General features: G+C 24.5%; 4 protein-coding genes across 6 annotated transcripts; 3 read left to right on the top strand and 1 right to left on the bottom strand.

Annotated features, from left to right (window-relative positions):
- The first annotated feature begins 16 nt into the window (after window positions 1-16).
- On the top strand, window positions 17-2,067 carry LOC130670946 (pyridoxal phosphate phosphatase PHOSPHO2-like). Its single transcript, XM_057474589.1, has 3 exons — window positions 17-245; window positions 333-437; window positions 929-2,067. The coding sequence occupies exons 2-3, from the start codon at window positions 396-398 to the stop codon at window positions 1,652-1,654; spliced, it is 768 nt and encodes a 255-aa protein (XP_057330572.1). The 5' UTR covers window positions 17-245; window positions 333-395; the 3' UTR covers window positions 1,655-2,067.
- A 1,131-nt stretch (window positions 2,068-3,198) lies between these two features.
- On the top strand, window positions 3,199-7,902 carry LOC130670820 (serine/threonine-protein phosphatase 4 catalytic subunit). 3 transcript variants are annotated; one of them, XM_057474374.1, is made up of 6 exons: window positions 3,199-3,467; window positions 4,431-4,594; window positions 5,724-5,876; window positions 6,940-7,191; window positions 7,280-7,518; window positions 7,606-7,902. In XM_057474374.1, exons 2-6 carry the CDS (start codon window positions 4,445-4,447, stop codon window positions 7,733-7,735), a joined length of 924 nt encoding a protein of 307 aa, XP_057330357.1. In that variant the 5' UTR covers window positions 3,199-3,467; window positions 4,431-4,444; the 3' UTR covers window positions 7,736-7,902. The 3 variants fall into 3 exon arrangements, with proteins under 3 accessions (XP_057330357.1, XP_057330356.1, XP_057330355.1); XM_057474373.1 differs by having other exon boundaries at window positions 4,425-4,594; XM_057474372.1 differs by lacking the exon at window positions 3,199-3,467 and adding an exon at window positions 4,086-4,101 and having other exon boundaries at window positions 4,425-4,594.
- Window positions 7,903-12,011: 4,109 nt separating this feature from the next.
- LOC130670821 (guanylate kinase) lies at window positions 12,012-14,346 on the bottom strand. The gene is made up of 2 exons (XM_057474375.1): window positions 14,057-14,346; window positions 12,012-13,981 (listed from the first exon to the last, which is right to left on the bottom strand). The coding sequence occupies exon 2, from the start codon at window positions 13,768-13,770 to the stop codon at window positions 13,150-13,152; it is 621 nt and encodes a 206-aa protein (XP_057330358.1). The 5' UTR covers window positions 13,771-13,981; window positions 14,057-14,346; the 3' UTR covers window positions 12,012-13,149.
- A 592-nt stretch (window positions 14,347-14,938) lies between these two features.
- On the top strand, window positions 14,939-15,988 carry LOC130670822 (mitochondrial fission process protein 1). Its single transcript, XM_057474376.1, has 3 exons — window positions 14,939-15,165; window positions 15,240-15,367; window positions 15,447-15,988. Exons 1-3 carry the CDS (start codon window positions 15,087-15,089, stop codon window positions 15,750-15,752), a joined length of 513 nt encoding a protein of 170 aa, XP_057330359.1. The 5' UTR covers window positions 14,939-15,086; the 3' UTR covers window positions 15,753-15,988.
- Window positions 15,989-19,294: the final 3,306 nt, after the last annotated feature.

The raw sequence follows: 19,294 nt of genomic DNA, 5'->3' as shown, positions 1-19,294 counted from the left end.
CCGAGATATTGTCTTTTTGGAGTATATATTTTGAAGAACACATATTTGTTTTTTAACAAAAATTAAATAAATTTATTTATTTTTCATATAAATTATTTAGTAAATAAACTAAAAACTATTAAATAAAAAAATATATATTTTCAAGTTTTGATATTAAATTGAAAATGGAAAAATATAATTATTCGCCACGTAGGTAAATATTTATTGGGAAAATATTTAAGGAAAAATAATTATTTATTTAAAATGTAAGTTGATAAAAAACTTGATAATTTTTAAATTAAATATAATTAATAAAAGATTAATAATTGATTATTGTTTATTTTGTTTTTTAGAGAAAATCAATATAAATATTTCATGGTGGTGTGAATGACAGCTAGAAATTATACATAAAATTTATGATAAATAAACATATTAATATTTTAATTAAACGTTACAAGGTAATTTAAAATAATGAGTGTGAATGCAGCATGACAGTAAAGTTAGCGGACATCTGACAATTTTTAAAACTTTGAAATAATAAAATGAAATGTTTATAAAATAAAAATAAAAAAAATGCACGTTTGGACAATTCAAAAATCAATACATGGAATTTTTTAAATTTTGTTATTTCAATTATTTAATTTTTTTTTATGTAATTATAAAATTGTATTATGTCTTCAACATTTAAACTCATGAATGTAGCAGACATCAGACAAATTTATAATCATAAATAATAAATAGAGAATTAATAAAATTAAATTTTGAAAAAATTCACTTATTAATTTCAAAATTTTTTAAATGCGGATTTTAAAAAAATTTTATTTTATTAATTATTTACTCTATTAATTAATAATTTTAAATTTGTCTGATGTCTGCTACACATTCACACTCATATAAAATAATGTAAATAAAATAATATGTTATTTAATTTAAATTTAATAATTGACAGATGACGAAACCACTTTTGATGAGTTTCGATTTCGATCATACAGTTATTGATAAAAATAGTGATATCGTTATTCGTGAATTGCTTCCAAATGAATATACAGAGACTATTAAAAAATTGTATAAGTCTTGTGATGGTTGGACAATGTTGATGAAAAATATATTTGAATTATTACATAGCAATAAAATAACCAAAGATGAAATAAACGATACAATAAATAGTATTCCTGCTGTACAAGGATTTGAAGAGATTTTAAAAAATTTAAATTCAAATAATTGTGAAGTTATTATCATCAGCGATTCAAATTCTGTATTTATAGAAAATTGGTTGAAATATAGACAATTAGATCATACTGTTAATAAAATATTTACAAATCCTGCTTGGTTTGATGACAAGAATTTATTAAATATTAAACCGTATCATGAACAAAATTGGTGTACACTAAGTGAAAAAAATTTATGTAAAGGATATATATTAGAAAATTATATTAAAGAAAGAACTGAAAATGGAGTAAGTTTTGAAAAAATCGCATATGCTGGAGATGGTAAAAATGATTTATGCCCAATTTTGAAATTATCAGATAAAGATATTGCTTTCCCTCGACAAGACTATCCAATTATAAAACTATTGAATGATCCAGACACTAAAAATAATGTTAAAGCCCAAGTCATTCCATGGAAAACTGGTACCGACATTTGGAATGCACTTGTTAATAAAATTAATTTATAAATATACAATTATTTTTATTAATTAATATTTATTATAAATTAATTAATATATAATATTCCATTCAGACAATAAAGTATTAATCTAAATAAATAATTTAATATAACAGCTTAATTATTATTATTTTTGTTAATTATTATGATTATTTGTTGTATAATTTTAATTTTAATAGTTAAATTTATTTTGTGTCTTTCAATTATTCAAACATAGGGTAGAGGTAACGTTTTTTTACCACTTTAGGACCAGTTTTGAATACTTGAAAAATCTATATAAAATAAGTTGTAAAAGACGCAATTACATAATTAATTTTTCAAATATATGCAAAGATACTTATATCACACTGTTACAATGGAAATTTTATTTTATACTTTTTTAATAATTGAAATAAAGTATTAAATGTCCAAAAATGGAGTAGCAGCCACAAATAGTCCTTTTACTCTATCATTCCTTTTTTTCCTCCCAAGTAGCATAGAAACAACTTTAAGATGTCATTAAATTTTCTTAATAAGAACAAGATAAATTTCGTCTTGCTTCAAAGCCAAAATTTCATACGAATAAGACGTACAGATCCTAGAAGTCATAGAAAATTCGTTTTCTTTTTCCCGCCTTAAAAAAGTAATCTCAATTATGATCCTGGTTAGCAAACAATTAACAATTTTCCAATTTTTTGTTAGCAAAATTAAAAAAAATTCACATTTAGAAAATTAAAAAAACTGCAATCGCAATTTTAAAAAATATTTTTATTGTTATAATTTATCATTTTTGGAAGAATCCAACAATTATTAGACGTCAGCTAATTTCAGTATCATATCTTAATTGACAAGTCGTTCAGATGACTAATTTGATAATTATTTGTAATTAACTTTTTGCCGCGGTTTGTGTCAAGTCATTTAGGCAGTTATTTTTGTTTATGACGTTAATTTCTGAATGAGTGTAAATGTAGCAGACATACATTTTTTTAATTTCATATAAAAAAATTTTTAAAAATGCATGTACTGAATTATTTTATAAACATTTAAATTTATTATTTTAAAGTTTTAAAAATTGTTAGATGTCCGCTGACTTTACTATATCATAATTTCTGATTGTTAACATTTTGGTGCCTCATCGATAGATCAAAAACACCCTCAAAATTTCTATCTTATGTGATCCTGAAGTTAGCAGACAATTAACAATTTTTGTTTTTTTTTTTTTTTTCAACAACTCAATTAAAAAAAAATAAACTAAAAATATGCACATGTAGAAAATTTAAAAAACTATAGGTGCAAATTTTGGAATTTTTTTTTTTTTTATTTTGTCGTTTTTAAAAATAGTTGAAAAATTAGTAGACGTCGGCTAACTTCAGTATCATCTATCTTATAGATGTTACAAATCTTTAGTGTTACTTAGAGAACATACTAAAAATTTGTAATTTACGCGGTTAAAATATCAATAATTAAATTGGTCGATTCCAGTGAGAATCGATTGATCTTGAATCAAATATCGCGCGCACATGCGATATTGCTACTAGCGCCTCTACCGAAAATACACGAATTAATTGAACCTGGAATTGGTGGGATCTCTGTGGACATGGCCGGGTTTTAATGGATATCTATCGCTCCAAAAATTTTGAGGTTGGCACATAGTAGTTTGTTAGTTTGGACAATTTTATTGGTGAAATAATCGAAATTTTATCAATAATATATCTGTAAATGTTGCCATATTATTAAGTAAATAAAATTTTTTTTTCGTCTTGTAAAAAATTTTAAACGTCAAAATTTTATCTCTCTTGTAGTAATTGACTTTATTTTGTGACTCAGAAGCGGCTGTTTATCAGGTATAACGCACTAACATTATTTCATTACTATATAACTTATTGTTTTTTTATTTTTCATTATTTAAAATAAAGCATTTTTTATTTTTAATTATCATTAGTTATATATTTATATTTTTTTTATATAAAAAATTTATTATAATAAAATTATTTATGCTTGATGCTAAGTAATAAATTCATTTTTTAAATTACTCCAAATAAATAAATTATTATTTAAAATAATAATTTTTATAAAATTTTCCAAATAAATTTCATTAAATATTATTTTTATTTTTGATAGTAATAAATTTAAATTGTTTCAGGTTAAGTAAGAGTTAATCCGTAAATTCTAAGAAAGTATAATAGGATTTACATATTAATTGTATATATTGTAAAAATTAATAATTGTTTGATATTATTTTGTTTAGTACTAAAACAAACTAACGTCTTAATTCACTCAAACTTAATGTCAGGCTAAACATAAATTTTAAATATAATTAATTTTATTCATACAAACATTTAATTACTAGTCACTAAACCGATATAATTTACTATAATAAATAAATTATTTCATTTTATTAAATTATAAATTCAAAAATTAACCAAGAAATTTTATTATTCAAAGTTTCGTCCAATTTTCTAATGGCGATAAAAAATGGTTGGATTTTTTTTTGTTTATTTAAATTAATTTATTGCATATAAAAGTTTTAAAATTTTTGCTTTCTTGAATTTTTATTTGTAATTTATTATTTTTAATCAACTTCGAAAACTTTTCTCAATCATTAATTATATCAATGTCATTAAGTCATTAAAATTGCTGATTAAAAATATATTTAGACTGTAATGAGTGTTTTTTTTTTTTTTTTTTTTTTTTTTATAAACGGTTAAATTTATAAATAATATTTAATTTTGAACTAATTTATTAAATTAAAAGTTTTAAAATAAAATAGAGAATTGTTAATCAAATAGTTAATTGTTTAGTTTCAGATAAATCGACTGCAATGGCTGATTCGAGTGATTTAGACCGACAAATAGAACAATTAAAAAAATGTGAAATAATAAAAGAAGCTGAAGTAAAAGCATTATGTGCTAAAGCAAGAGAAATTCTTATAGAAGAAAGTAATGTTCAACGAATCGATTCACCTGTTACCGTAAGTATCATACAGAACCTATTCTTCACACCTTAAACCCATTAAGTCATGAGTATTTTAAATGTTTATAAACTTATAAACTTTTGTAAGATTGATTAAAAGTTTTATTACTCAATTAATCAATTGAGAATTAATTTTATCAGCATATTATTTTTTTAAATTAATGATACATTCCAGCATTCCATATACGGTATCAAATAAGACAATTTGAAAAATTTTTATTTTTGATTCCCTTTACTTTTTGGTATTTTGTAGTACCCATCGAAAAACTCTTACTGGTAAAGTTTGAGTTTTTTTTTTCATTGACCTGTTCAAAAATCGCGGGACGTTCATGGCTATTATTTTTTTTCGATTTTTGTAAATTTGAAAAATTTTGTTTTCTCTACTAATCATTATGAATGACAATGTTTGCCACTATTTACTATTTTTCTAATTCGTTTAAGTAGTTTTTATAATTTCCCATTGTAAACAGATGTTTAAAATCAATAATTAGCCGTTAAGTCCTCTACTTTTTTTACCATTGGTTATTAACAGACTTAACGACTAATTATTAATTTTAAACATCTGTTTACAGTGGAAAATTGTAAAAACTATTTAGACGAATAAGAAAAATAGTGAATAGTGACAAACATTGCCATTCATACTGATTAGTAGAGAAAACAAGATTTTTCAAATTTACAAAAATCGAAAAAAAAATAATAGCCATGAAGGTCCCTCGATCAAACCGGACTGAAAAATTATAGAATAGATGCTAGTTTGTTATGAAAAATTAAAAAAAAAAAAAAAAAAAAAAAAAAAAAAAAAAAAAAATCCAAGTTTAAACTTGAAGATCACATGAAAAAATATTTTAAAAAACTTTTTCGTATTTTTTTCTGAAAAGTACATAAAATTTCCTACAAAAAAGGTGACTTATACTTTTTTAAAAAACTGAGTAGCTATTGAGTTATTTCGAGTTTAAAATTCAAAGAACTAACTACAGAAATTCGAAGTTGACATTTGTCTAGGATTTTCGTCCTATTCGACCGTGAATCATTATTGTAGTCTATAAAATATTTATAGAGTGTAAATATCACTGAAAATTTATATCAACATAATCTTTATAGTATATAAATGGATTTTTCTTTTGCAGGTGTGCGGTGATATTCACGGTCAGTTTTATGATTTAAAAGAACTTTTCAAAGTTGGTGGCGATGTGCCCGAAACAAATTATTTATTTATGGGAGATTTTGTTGACAGAGGATTTTACAGTGTTGAAACATTCCTTCTTCTTTTGGCGTTAAAAGTAAGTTATTACTAATAATAATAATAAATATTGTTATCCTCGGTACCTTGTAAGCTGCTTATCCAACTGATACTAGCCAGAAAGTATATCTGCCACATTTCAATTGGCAGTAAATTCTTCATTATGTCGCCCTTAAAAAATTGCATTTTCTGTAGTTTTACTGATAAAGAGACAATTTTGCATTTTCTTATTTTATGTCCGGTCTATACTCATTTAATTACGATAAATTTGATCGCGTGCTAGAGGTCATAAAATCACCGAATTTAAAGTCTCTGTTTACATTCCTCAGGGAGTGCTTCAATCTACGTCGGAGTTACTGCTCTTAATATAGCACTAATTTAAATATACTGTTATTGCTAATATCTATTCTGTTAATTGTACTGTTTTTTTAAACGTGTGTATGATCTCTTAAAGCTTGTAAATGAGACAAAAAAAAAGAATTGTTACAATTATTAATTTAATATTTATTTATTCGGCTATGAACCCTAAGCTTTTTGCAGCCATCTGTATAAAATACAATATAATATAATAGCTTAATACAAGATAGTCTAAAATTATCATTCAGTATCATCAAATTAGCTAGTAATACTTAAAAAATGTTCAAAAGACACACATGGAATTCTTTAAATGTTAATTTATTTGTATAATTGACTGGTAGGTTGTTCCATGCCCTTATTGCACATACAACAAAAGATTGATCATATTTAGCACTACAACAATTTGGTAATGCTAATAAATCTTGTCGTATATCACCTCTTCGCAGTTTTGGCTCTAAAATATAAATTTCATGATGAAATAAAGCCATGTAACCCATATGAATTGCCTTACATATTAAACAACAATAAAAGAATTCCCGCCTTGTTTTTAATGCATGCCATCCTAATTTTTTATAATATGGAGTGACATGTTCGTATCGAGGGACATTAAAAATGAAACGTATACAGGCATTCATGTTTCTCTGTAACTTTAATTGCTGTTGTGCAGTTATCATTATAAATCGCTGCAATTAAATAATTAAATATTATATGTATGTATAAAATTAAATATTTTTTTAAAATTATAGGTACGTTATCCAGATCGAATTACATTAATCCGTGGTAACCATGAATCACGACAAATAACCCAAGTATATGGATTTTATGATGAATGCCTTCGTAAATATGGAAGTATTACAGTATGGCGGTATTGCACTGAAATATTTGATTATTTATCTTTATCTGCTATAATCGATGGAAAAATATTCTGCGTACATGGTGGCCTTTCTCCAAGCATTCAAACTTTAGATCAAATACGAACAATAGACCGGAAACAAGAAGTAAGTTTTATTATAAATTATAAATAAATATATTTTTATAATAATATTAAAAAAAAAAAGTTTACAAATAATTTGATATTAAAATTAGGTTCCTCATGATGGACCAATGTGTGATTTGTTATGGTCTGATCCCGAAGATACTCAAGGCTGGGGAGTTTCACCTAGAGGCGCTGGTTATTTATTTGGTAGTGATGTTGTAGCACAATTTAATTCTGCAAATGATATTGATATGATATGCAGAGCTCATCAGCTGGTTATGGAAGGATACAAATGGCATTTTAATGAAACAGTCCTCACTGTATGGTCAGCTCCTAACTACTGTTATCGGTAAAAAAAAAAAAATTATTTACTTATTTTATTAAAACTCTTAAAATTATTCTACATTTTATTTAATATATTTAAATATTGTTACAGATGTGGAAATGTTGCTGCTATTTTAGAATTAAATGAACATCTTCAACGAGACTTTACAATATTTGAAGCTGCGCCTCAAGAAAGTCGAGGTATACCTAGTAAAAAGCCGCAAGCAGATTATTTCTTATAAAATTTGTGTGTCGAGTCTTTAATAAAATATATAATTAAATTTATAATATTTCTCCATTATATTGCCAAGTACTTTTGGTAATAAGACCATTTAATTATTCTTCATTTAAACTATTGTATTATCATCGGAAATATCTTTTATAAGCATTAATAAAAAACCAAATATGACTTGCAGTTTAGCATTTTTTAGCGTTACTTACTTAATTTTTATATATTCAATTGATGTAGTGAGTATTTGAAGAGTATTTTTCAAACATGTAATATTCATCGATAAATCATTTTTTATTAAATAAAAAAAAAACAATTGTGAATAATTAATACATTATATCTTAATGTTTTAGTTTTATACGCACATTAAATCCTTATAACAATAAATTTTTTTTTAATTTTCATTTAAGTTTTTTAAAATGATATATTTTTACCGCCTTTATGGTACTCTTATTAAAAAATAATAAGATAAAAAAAAATTCACATAACTTTTTCAGGCTCCACTTTATGTTTCTGGATAAAATACTTCAATTAAATACTATTTTACGTATGAGTGTGAATGTAGCAGACATCAAACAAATTTAAAATTATAAATAAATAGGGTAAATAATTAAAAAAATTCACATTTTTTTAAATTCTATTCTATTAATTATTTAGTCGATTTATGGAAAATTCTAAATTTGTCTAATGTCTGCTACATTCACATTCATTTTCACGTGTATGATATTTTGTCGGAAATATTTTGCATGAGGATCAGTTGTTACGGAGTCAAAATTTTACATCATTTTAATAATAATAATAATAGACCAAGTAATAAATTCACTGGTTAATAATTAATCAATTATACGAATAATTAAAAAAAATACCAATAATCGGCTATTAATTTATAAATAATATTTTTTTAGAGGTAAAGATTAATAAAGTTTTTTTTAAGAGGTCGCTCACGAATTTTCAAAATATCAAAAATGATCGAAATTTGAATTTTTTTGTTCTCAATTTCTTTGTTCTCATGGTAGCTATAGTTTATATTCATGAAATCATGACTACGCTGAAAGTTTCAGCCCAAAATTTAAATATTTACACGTCGCTCAAGAATTTTGAACGGTTCCGAGTATTGTCTTTTGGACATTTTCGAGTGACCCTTAAATATTAATAGAAGAGCTTCTCGGTTTTTTCTCCATCAATTTGTATCATAATGAATAAAAATATAACCCGAGAAATATAAATAATAAGTTATTTAAATACTTTCTTATTTTTTAACCAATTTCTAGGTTTTTTTGCTTATTCTAAACTTACCCAATTTTAATGTTTAAGACTATCCTGCATATTTTCAGTTATGCAAAAGTTATATTTTAGTGAAATGACAATAATTGAGTTATAAAAAAATACAAAAACTAATCCAAAGTATTAGTTAAATATTATCGGTTAATATTCAAATTTTCAGGATAATCGTGATTTTAAAAATATAAACTATTGTTGCCACGAGGAAGAAAAATTTAGAAACGAAAAATCCGGATTTCGATCATTTTTTATATTTTCAAAATTCGTGAGTGACCTCTTGAAAATTTTTCATCGGGCTGATTTTTAGAGAGGCCTCTTAAAACATCTTAAACCAACAAATTTTCATAAGACTCGAAAAAAAAATAGTCGGTTTTTTGGGTCACTATGATCTATAAATTATGAACGCATAGATATACCAGCAATATTAACTTAAATCCGGATAAAAATGAACCCGTTTTGAAAAATTGGCCATAAATTGAATGGCAAATGATTGGGGAATACATGTACTCTAACATAGATCAATGAAGGAGTGCAAATTTCCACAAACTATATTTATTTTAGTAAATTAAGTAAAAAATTTGAATTTGGAAATTAAAAAAAAAAAAGTATAATTAGTATTTTATAAACATATCAATAAATATTGAACTATCTGAAAAATTTCATAAAGCCATTTTGTAGAGCTTTAAATTCTCCACGGAAAAAGTATTTCGTATTTTTATAAAAAGTTTGATATTGTGAATTCTTGAATTTAAAATTTCTTAGGGAACTTCTGGGCCCATGTGACTATTAATGATTAATAAAAGTATTTTATTTTCTAATAATTCGTCTATTATATTGATACATTATACAAATTATATAGAAAGAATAAAAATAAACTACTACCATGATCAGATACATTTATATGAAGTTATCAAAACAATTATATCTCATTTGATTAAAAAATTATCTATTAGATAAATAAAAAAAAAAAAGAATAAAAATGATTTTATTGTTAAGAATTAAATAAATGGAAAAGTTATGGATAATTTGAATTAAACGACCGACTAACTCTAAAAATATTGAGCTAAGTCTATTTTATTCAAAAAGTCAACAGTTCGATAACTGATTAAAAAAAAAAAAAAGACTGTAAATAATCATTATTTTTATGCAAATAAAAGAAATAATAGCTCTGTAAACGTGATCAATAATAGCTATTAGTAGATTAGAAATATTTATTTTTCATCAACGATAAATGCAAATAAAAATTTCAAGTGTTTATTTACTTTTGTTAATATCAACAATTTATGAATAAAAATAAACAAAAATTTTTTGTAATACTTTTTATAAAAATGATAATAACCTTTTTAATGCCAAAAATTTACGATAAGTTTATTCAATACTTATTTTTATTGACAAGCTGAAGAATTACAATGTCATGATGACGTTTAATACTATTAAAGAATTTGGATAATTTTAAACCTCAGTCCAAGGTAAAAATGTAGGGGGGGGGGGTCTGAGATACAAAAAAAAAGAGCGTACTTTTGTGATGTTTTTTTTTCAGAATATCTTTTTTATTAAAATTCTTGAAATTTGTGAAATTATTAAGCATCATTTCAAGAATATTCTGCTAAATATTCATAAAAAAATATTGAAAAATAAGCCAGTGGTAGTGGGGAGAACCGAGTCACCTAAAAAAAAAAGTCTTCATGCCGTAGGCAGGATAACTTATGACTGCCTCACCTGAAATAAAAAAACCAAATTTCGATCGTAAAGCACACTCTGATGCCTTGCATCATGAGTCGTGCAATAGATTTCTTTAGTACATAAGTTTATCTTAGATTTGATCGAAAAATTTTTTTTTTTTTCAATAACTACTTATTTTTTAATTAAACAAAAGAAGCAGTTTTTTGATTGCACCATTACCGAAAATTAAAAAATGAATATTTTGTTTATTCCTTCGTTCAAATCTAAGATAAACTTATGTACTAAAGAAACCTTTTTGGTTTTTTAATTTTAGATGAAGCAGCCATGGAGCTATCCTGCCTACAGCATAGATACTTTTTTTTAAGATGACTCGGTTCTCCCCACTATCACTGGCTCATTTTTCAATATTTTTTAATGAAAATTTAGTAGAATATTCTTACAATAATGCTTAAGAATGTCACAAATTTAAAGAATTTTAATAAAGAAGGTACTCTGAAAAAAACATCACAAAAATATGCTCTTTTTTTGTATCTCAGACCCCTTTCCCCCCTTAAATTAAAAAAAAAATGATTATTTATAGATTACTTATGTACAATAAAAATAATATTTATAAATCTTTAACGACTATTAAATGGATATGTATGAATTTATTTTTTGAGGTAATTTAAATTAGTTTAAAATATTTTTTAAAATTTATTTTCATTTCTCAACAGGTATATTATTTTTCAATAAATTTAATTACATTTATAATTTGAATCTTTTCACATTCAATAATATTACAACTATTAATAACTTAACTACCATGTACAATTTTCATGAAATGATGTTTTACAACAAAAAAAAAAAAATAATTTTTTATCTATTTAATGTAAATTTACGTTTTGCTATTTTTAAAGCCAATGCAAGTTATTAAATTTAATTACTAAGTTAAATAATAACTTAATGATTTAATTGCTTTATCTCAATCACTAATATAGCACATTGATAAATTTATAGTTAAGTCGAAACTCGGCAATAGGAGACATCGAAAGTTGGTGTAAGTTTGATTGAAAGTCTATGATGTCACCCACAAATATCCCCCAAAATAAAAGTCATCACTTCAGGGGTTGATAAAAAAAATACCACAACTATATGTGCACATCTTTTTCTTCAGTGGCGTATCATCATAAAAATTCAGTATATTCAAGTTCAGAAATTAAAAAAACTATTACGTGTTATTTTTTAGATATAAAAATAATTTCCTATACTTTTTTATGTGAATTTTTTTTTGTACAACTTTTTTTTTCTTATGAAATATTTACGATAAATCTATTTTTGGGGGTGTCTTTATTTTTTTTCTTATCAACCCCTGGTTGATGACTTATATTTTGAGGTGTCTGTGAGTGACATCAGAAATCTCTCCTATTTCCGAGTTTCGACTAGAATATTAAGATCTAAATAATTCACAATAATACTCTTATATAATAAGCATGTGATGTTAAATTGCTTTACTATTTAAATAATTTTCCATATGCAATTGTTGAAATTGTGAATAGATTTACATAATCTACAAGTAATATGTATTGTTGTTGATAATTCATTAAATTTATATGACTATTTTACATAAACCAGCATTGAGGAAAAGTGTACAGTTAATTACTACTAATATAAATTAAAATTTAATACCTCTATTATCTTTCTATAACTTTATTTGCACTATGATAAGTTTAAGTTGTGTTTACTACACCAAAAAAAATAATTTACGATATTTAAATTAAATATATCAACGTTCTAATTAGCAAATTGTCTAACTTAATATTTTTTAGTAGGTGATTCTGTGCAATTTTCAGATAGAAATAGTTAATAAAAATATTATTTGAGTAACCTAGACAAAAATATTATACATTTACTAGGTATGAAATTGATTTTTTGATGAAAAAAAAAAATTTTTAAATTACTTTTTTCTCGCATAAATGGAGAATTTTCTGAAATGGAGTTAGACAATTTGCTAACTAGAACGTCGATATGTTTGCATAGTGATTTTTTTTTTTTAAATCTATTTATATTTTTTTAACATGTCTATTGAAAAATATTTCTTGTAACAAATTACTTGTTACTAGAACACAACTTTTTTTGGTGAACAATCTCAGGTTATTTTTTTACAATTTAAATTACAAAATATAAAATAATAAAGTAATTATAAAACAAATAAACATGATTGTTAATTTAATTAATATATCGTTTGTGTAAAATTTATTTAAAAATAAATGCTATTTTTAAATACGTCTAATAAATGTGATTACTATTTATTGTCTAAATATTTTAATATAAAATAAAAGGCATGTCAATAAATACTTAAAAGTTTTGATAATTTTGATCGTTGTATCATTAACTATTTAATTACTGTTAATTAAATAATAAAGTTTTTGTTCCTTAATAAAAATTAAAAATAAATAAATAAATAAAACCACTGATTGAAGATAATTATTTCAATTCCCGTAAAATAAATTCACGTAATTCATGGTAAGCTTTATCAACATCGTCATTGACGATTACTCGATGAAAATTACCTGGTTCATCACCATATTTTATTTCTTCGATAGCAGAATTTAATCGACGTTGTAATGATTCTTCAGTTTCTGTTTTTCTGTTTCTCAATCGTTTTTCCAATTCTTCAACAGACGGTGGTTTTATAAAAATAAGCAATGGATCAAGTTTTGTATTTTTAATTTGTTTAACACCTTGCATGTCAATGTCCAAAACACATATTTTTCCATTATTAATAACTTGTTCAACAGCTTTTTTACTTGTACCATATAAATTATTACTGAATACAGCAGTTTCAATAAATTCACCTTTATTTATTTCGTCTTCCATTTTAGATTTACTTATAAAATGATAATGTTTACCATCTTCTTCACCAGGTCTTGGCTGTCTTGTTGTATGTGAAACTGAAAAACCAAATTTATCTGGAAATTCATCAAATAATTTTTTAATCAACGTACTCTTTCCAGATCCCGATGGACCACACAAAACTAATGGTCTTGGAGTTTTGTGAAGCATATTGAAGAATAATTTTTGCACAATAAATACTGCAGAATTCATATATTATATCAAACAGCTTACAATTTGTCAACACAACTTTAAATATATGTATATTACGTTTTTATGCGTATTTTTCCATGCGGTTAATTTTTAATTGAAAATTTTGCCGCCAATAGTCACATTTATTATTCAGTATCTGCGTGTTAACTTATAACAATAATTCGGTGTTAAATTTTATTATGTATAATTAAAATATAAGTTCAACACAACACTACAAATATAAATAAAATTTAATAACTGTTTTATTTATTAAATGTCTTTCGTTAAAAATAATAAATTCTATCACCTGATTACCACTGATCCTCTTGCTTACTTGCTTGTTTCTGCGTATATTCACTTGTAATATTTTTATATTCTGATGCACGATGCCGATGCTTTGCTTTGTGAGTAAAAGCTAACCTTATACCTTATGGATTAGTAACCTTAGGGGTCATTTTTATTTAAAATTTTCTACTGCTTAAAATTAGCTGCGCTGTCATAAATGTGAATATAGCTGACAATTGGCAATTTTTCAAATTTTTAAATAAATAAATAAAATGTTAGCAGAATAAAAATTAAAAAATGCGTATTTAGATAATTGAAATATCAGTAGGCGCATTTTTTTCAATTTCCTTATTAATTGTTTTAATTAATTAATTTATGTGAGTGTGAATGTAGCAGACATCAGACAAATTTAAAATTATTAATAAATAGAGTAAATAATTAATAAAATAAAATTTAAAAAAATGCGCATTTAAAAAATTTTGAAATTAATAAGTGCATTTTTAAAATTATTTATTCTATTCATTTATAATTTTAAATTTTTTTGATGTCTGCTACATTCATACTTGTGACAATTAGCAATTTTTTAAATTTTTGAATAAATAAGTAAAGAAAAATTTGAAAAAATGCATATTTAAAAAATTGAAAAATCAGTACCCAAAATTTTTTCAATTTCATTATTTTAAATAATTAATTTATTTGAAATTTGTAATTATGTCATAACTGTTACATTCGCACTCATGGCTAGATCAGTTGATAAATCAAATAAATTATTTAAATATCAGAATTTTTATTAACCAATTGATTGACATTTTTTTAAACAATAAATTGAATTTTATCATCATTGAAAATAGTTGATGACTGCTTAAATTTTTTTTTCGCTTCATTGAAACTTAGCATGCGTCGATTGCGCTATCTCTCTTGTGTGCAATATGAAAAATGGCGGCAAACATAATCAATAACATTGAGAGTATTGAAAATTGTTATTAATTGTTTCATAAATTGTGTATCTATTTATGACAAATAATTTAGCACAAATAAATTAAAAATTAAATATGTATGAGAATAAAATAAAAATGGAGAATCAGAATCCTGAAGTTGATATTTTTCGTGATACTTCTCTACGATATTTGGGTAAATTATAAATATAAAAAATGTCTCAAATATTTTAATACAAATAATAACATGAGTTTATTTATAAATTTTAGGTTACACAAATGAAGTTGGTGAAGCTTTTAGAAGTATTGTTCCTAAATCAATTGTCTGGATGAGTTATGTTATTGCTAGTGGTTATGTCATTGCTGATACTGCACACAAAGGAATCAAAGAACATGAAGTAAGTGTTATTTTATTTTATTTATTTATGATTTTAATTATAGTTATTATAATATATATATTTAATTAATGTATATCAGAAAAATGGAAAGGAAGATAAAAATAAACGTATTATTTTATCTGCATCTGACACATTGATATGGCAAAGTTTTGCATCAGTGATAATTCCTGGTCTAGTTATAAATAGAATTTGTGCAGGTGTTCGTTTTCTGCAAAAAAAAGCTAAAAATCCAGTTATGAGAAACCCATGGGTATCAACTGTTGTTGGACTTATTTCTATTCCCTTTATAATTCGTCCTATTGATGATGGAGTTGAAAGAACTATGGACTCTACATATAGGCAATGGACTGGTTATCATCCGCAAAAAGAAATGGATGATAAATAGTTAATAACTAGATTGTTTAAGCTTGTTGAGACAATACGAAAGTGTGTAGTACAAATTATAAATAATAGTATTAAAAAATTTGGACATTCCAAAGTAATTGTTATGTTGTATTTAACTGCGATAGTTTATATTCCACACTATGTCAATTTTATTAAATAAAATCAATATTTTATTATAATGTTTAATATTTTTATATCTTAATAAATAAATTAAATTATTAATAATATTGAATATGATTGTGAATGTAGCAGGCATCAGACAAATTTAAAATTATTAATAAATAGAGTAAATAATTGATAAAATAAAATTTGAAAAAAATGCGCATTTAAAATATTTTAAAATTAATAAGTGCTTTTTTTATAAATGTTATTTTTTTAATTATTTACTCTATTTATTTATAATTTTAAATTGGTCTCATGTCTGCTACATTCACAATCATTATTGAATTTGAAGATCAAAATTTTTATTAATTTAAAAAAAGTGGTGAACTTACAGGATTATGATTCCATCTCTTTTATTATAAAAATTTAAATATAATTATTTTTTTATAGTTTTATTTCTATGATAATCATCGAGCTTATTTATTTATTTGTTTATATACAAAGCATTTCTGCAATTTACAAAATTAATTTATAAAATGATAGATGCGCCTGAAATTCTGGCCGACTTTGCTTTTATCTTCTTAAAGACTGATTTAAGAACAAGAAGGCTGCTATCGGTTGAAAGGCCAAGCAAAAACTACAATATCGGTCATTAATTCTTGCGCGGTAGCATAACATCGGGAAAAAAAAAACTTCTCTAAAGGAAAATATGTATCACTTTTTTATACAAATATTATCTATAAAAAAAAAAAATTGTAAAAAAAAAATACAATATTTAAAAATATATCTATATTAATTAATTGTAAAATTATAAATATGTATTGTAAAATAAGTGAATAAAAAAAAGTCCCTATAAAAAAAATTGTTATGTCCTGGGAGGTTACTAGGATCGGAGCTGACGCCACCTCCTGGACAGTGGGCAGTTCGTTGTCACGCGGGACCAATTTTGAATTTGAAAACAGTGATAAATTTATTGTTGACTATGATGATGATGATAATTATGATTATTATTTAATATGAAATAATGAAATTATGGATAAGGATAGATGTAATTGATAAAATAACTTTTATCTGAAGACTGAGTTTTATTATAAAGTGTAGATTAGATTTGATCAGTAATAACAGTTGTGCTCGTCAATAGTTCTCGGAGAGAAGTGAAGTTACATCAGACGGCAGAGAGATCTCTGACCTCTACTCTCCAACTTCTCCCCACTACTCTCATGTTCACACTCAGGCTCATACAATATACATATATATATATATACATACATACATACATACATACACACATATACATACATACATATATATATATATACACATATATACATATATATATACATATATATATATATATATATATATATACACATATATATATACATACATACACACACATATACATATATATATATATATCCATGTTCTTTACCAAATATACTTATACTTTTTACTAATACTAATTCGAGACATAAACTTACATATTTACGTTCTTTACTTTACCCATTCTATGACTTTACTTATTACTTATATTATTTATATTCTATTTTCCTGTATTTGGATACAATCTTTCAGTTAAATATTCTAGACTATCAGAGGTGTATTCTTTTATAATTATTCTATATTTAATTAATTGATACGATTGACATTATCATTTATCGTGAAACATCATTATAGTTATTCTAATGTTATATTTCTATATTTCTATTAATTTATTTATTATACGAGTCACTCTTTATTTAATATGTATATATGTTAACAATAATAATTGAGTTCTTGTGATATGGTTTTCATTTATAAGTAACATTTATTTATCAAATATATCTTTTTCTTATTTGTTTATAGAGTATGCATTTGTTTATAACCATATTTACTGTTAACTATAGAACAAGGGCCTATTCATGATTTTTATGCGTGTGTTTTGTTTAGGTTTTAAGTATCGGGTGACAGGAAACGTTCCAAGACCACTCAAACTGTATTTATATTTCTCTGAATACAAAATAAAGATTTATTTATCTATTTATTTAAAGTTTCTTATAATAAAAATATATAATTTAATAAGTATGTGCCACGACGATTTATTATTTAAATTATTGACTAAATATTGATAAGACGCAATAAGTGTTGTAAGATGTTAATATATAATTTCAAATGAAATTTAAATGCGCGCCTATTTATGGATCTCAAGTTCACTAATTAATTAACAGGTGGAGGCACCTGAGGCCACTGAGGACATAACACCTCCCCCGTTAATGAAAATTCGACATATCGTTTGTCGAATTTTTGTTTCGTTTGTACATGCGTGTATAATGATATGTAATGATAGCTAATGACTATTTCAGAATGAAATGAATATCTTGCAAGAAAATTATCGATAAATAATTCTATTACTGGGTGTTAAATCGTAGTCGCACATTCACAATTTCAAAAGAATAATTTTTCATGACTTAAACTAACAATAGGTATTAACTCAGGTTATACATAATATTTACGTTTAGCCGTTGTACATGTAAGTATAGTTTTACATAGATACTTATAAGTTTATCTGTTATATACACTTATAATGTACTTTTCTCTGTCCCCTTTTTGTGCGCAAGACTACGTTTTCCTCAATTCGTTGTGGTTTTTAATACGGTGTTTATATGTTAGCAAAATTAAAATCAAGGCTATGAAGTATTGTACGAATCAACAAGGTAATATATTTTTATAGTCTTTTGACGAATTTTTATGAAAATTTTATTCAAGTTATACTTAGAATTTCTTATTAATTATGTTATATTATTTCAGATATGCTAATTTGAATTTGTTTGTATGAACAACTTTGGTACGTGATGTGGTGAATTGGGTAGCTACGTTTCTTTATTCCAGGTTTCGGTAAATTTATAAAGACCTGTATAGTTAGGATCAAGTTCGTTGGTTTTCGCGTCATTTACAAAAAATACCCAATCTTCTCTGGAAAACCTATTAGGGTCGTCCTATTCTTTTGATTCGAATTTAGCTCTGTCTAGACTTTCAGCAACTTTTATTTGTGTTTCTTGACTTATAATCGGCAGACTAGAAATGAGCAATATTGTCTCCCTCTGTCAATATTCCATCCCCAGTCTCCGAATATACAACAAGTAAGGTTGATTTTCTGATTCTTTTCGTCAGCTGTTCAGGGTTTTCAGGGTTTTTGTCAGGTTTATCGTTTGAGGAATAAAGATCTTCATTTAAAATCGGTTCAGGAAAAGTATCATTGTCATTAAAAGGATTGGCAGGAAGGTTGGTTTTAACCGGATATAAGAAAACTAGATATTTATGACTGCAAACATTTGTTGCAGATTCCAGAATATGTAAATATAAACTAGTTTCACTTCTTTTAGATAACTTTAATGTTAGTACTTAAGCATGCATTTTTATAATGTCTCTTTCATTTTTCATACATTTCAGGCGAGGACGTCC

This window comes from Microplitis mediator, chromosome 7, assembly GCF_029852145.1.
Source record: "Microplitis mediator isolate UGA2020A chromosome 7, iyMicMedi2.1, whole genome shotgun sequence".
Taxonomy (NCBI): domain Eukaryota; kingdom Metazoa; phylum Arthropoda; class Insecta; order Hymenoptera; family Braconidae; genus Microplitis; species Microplitis mediator.
Note: the sequence above shows the minus strand (reverse complement) of the source record. Positions and strands in the feature narration are given on the sequence as shown.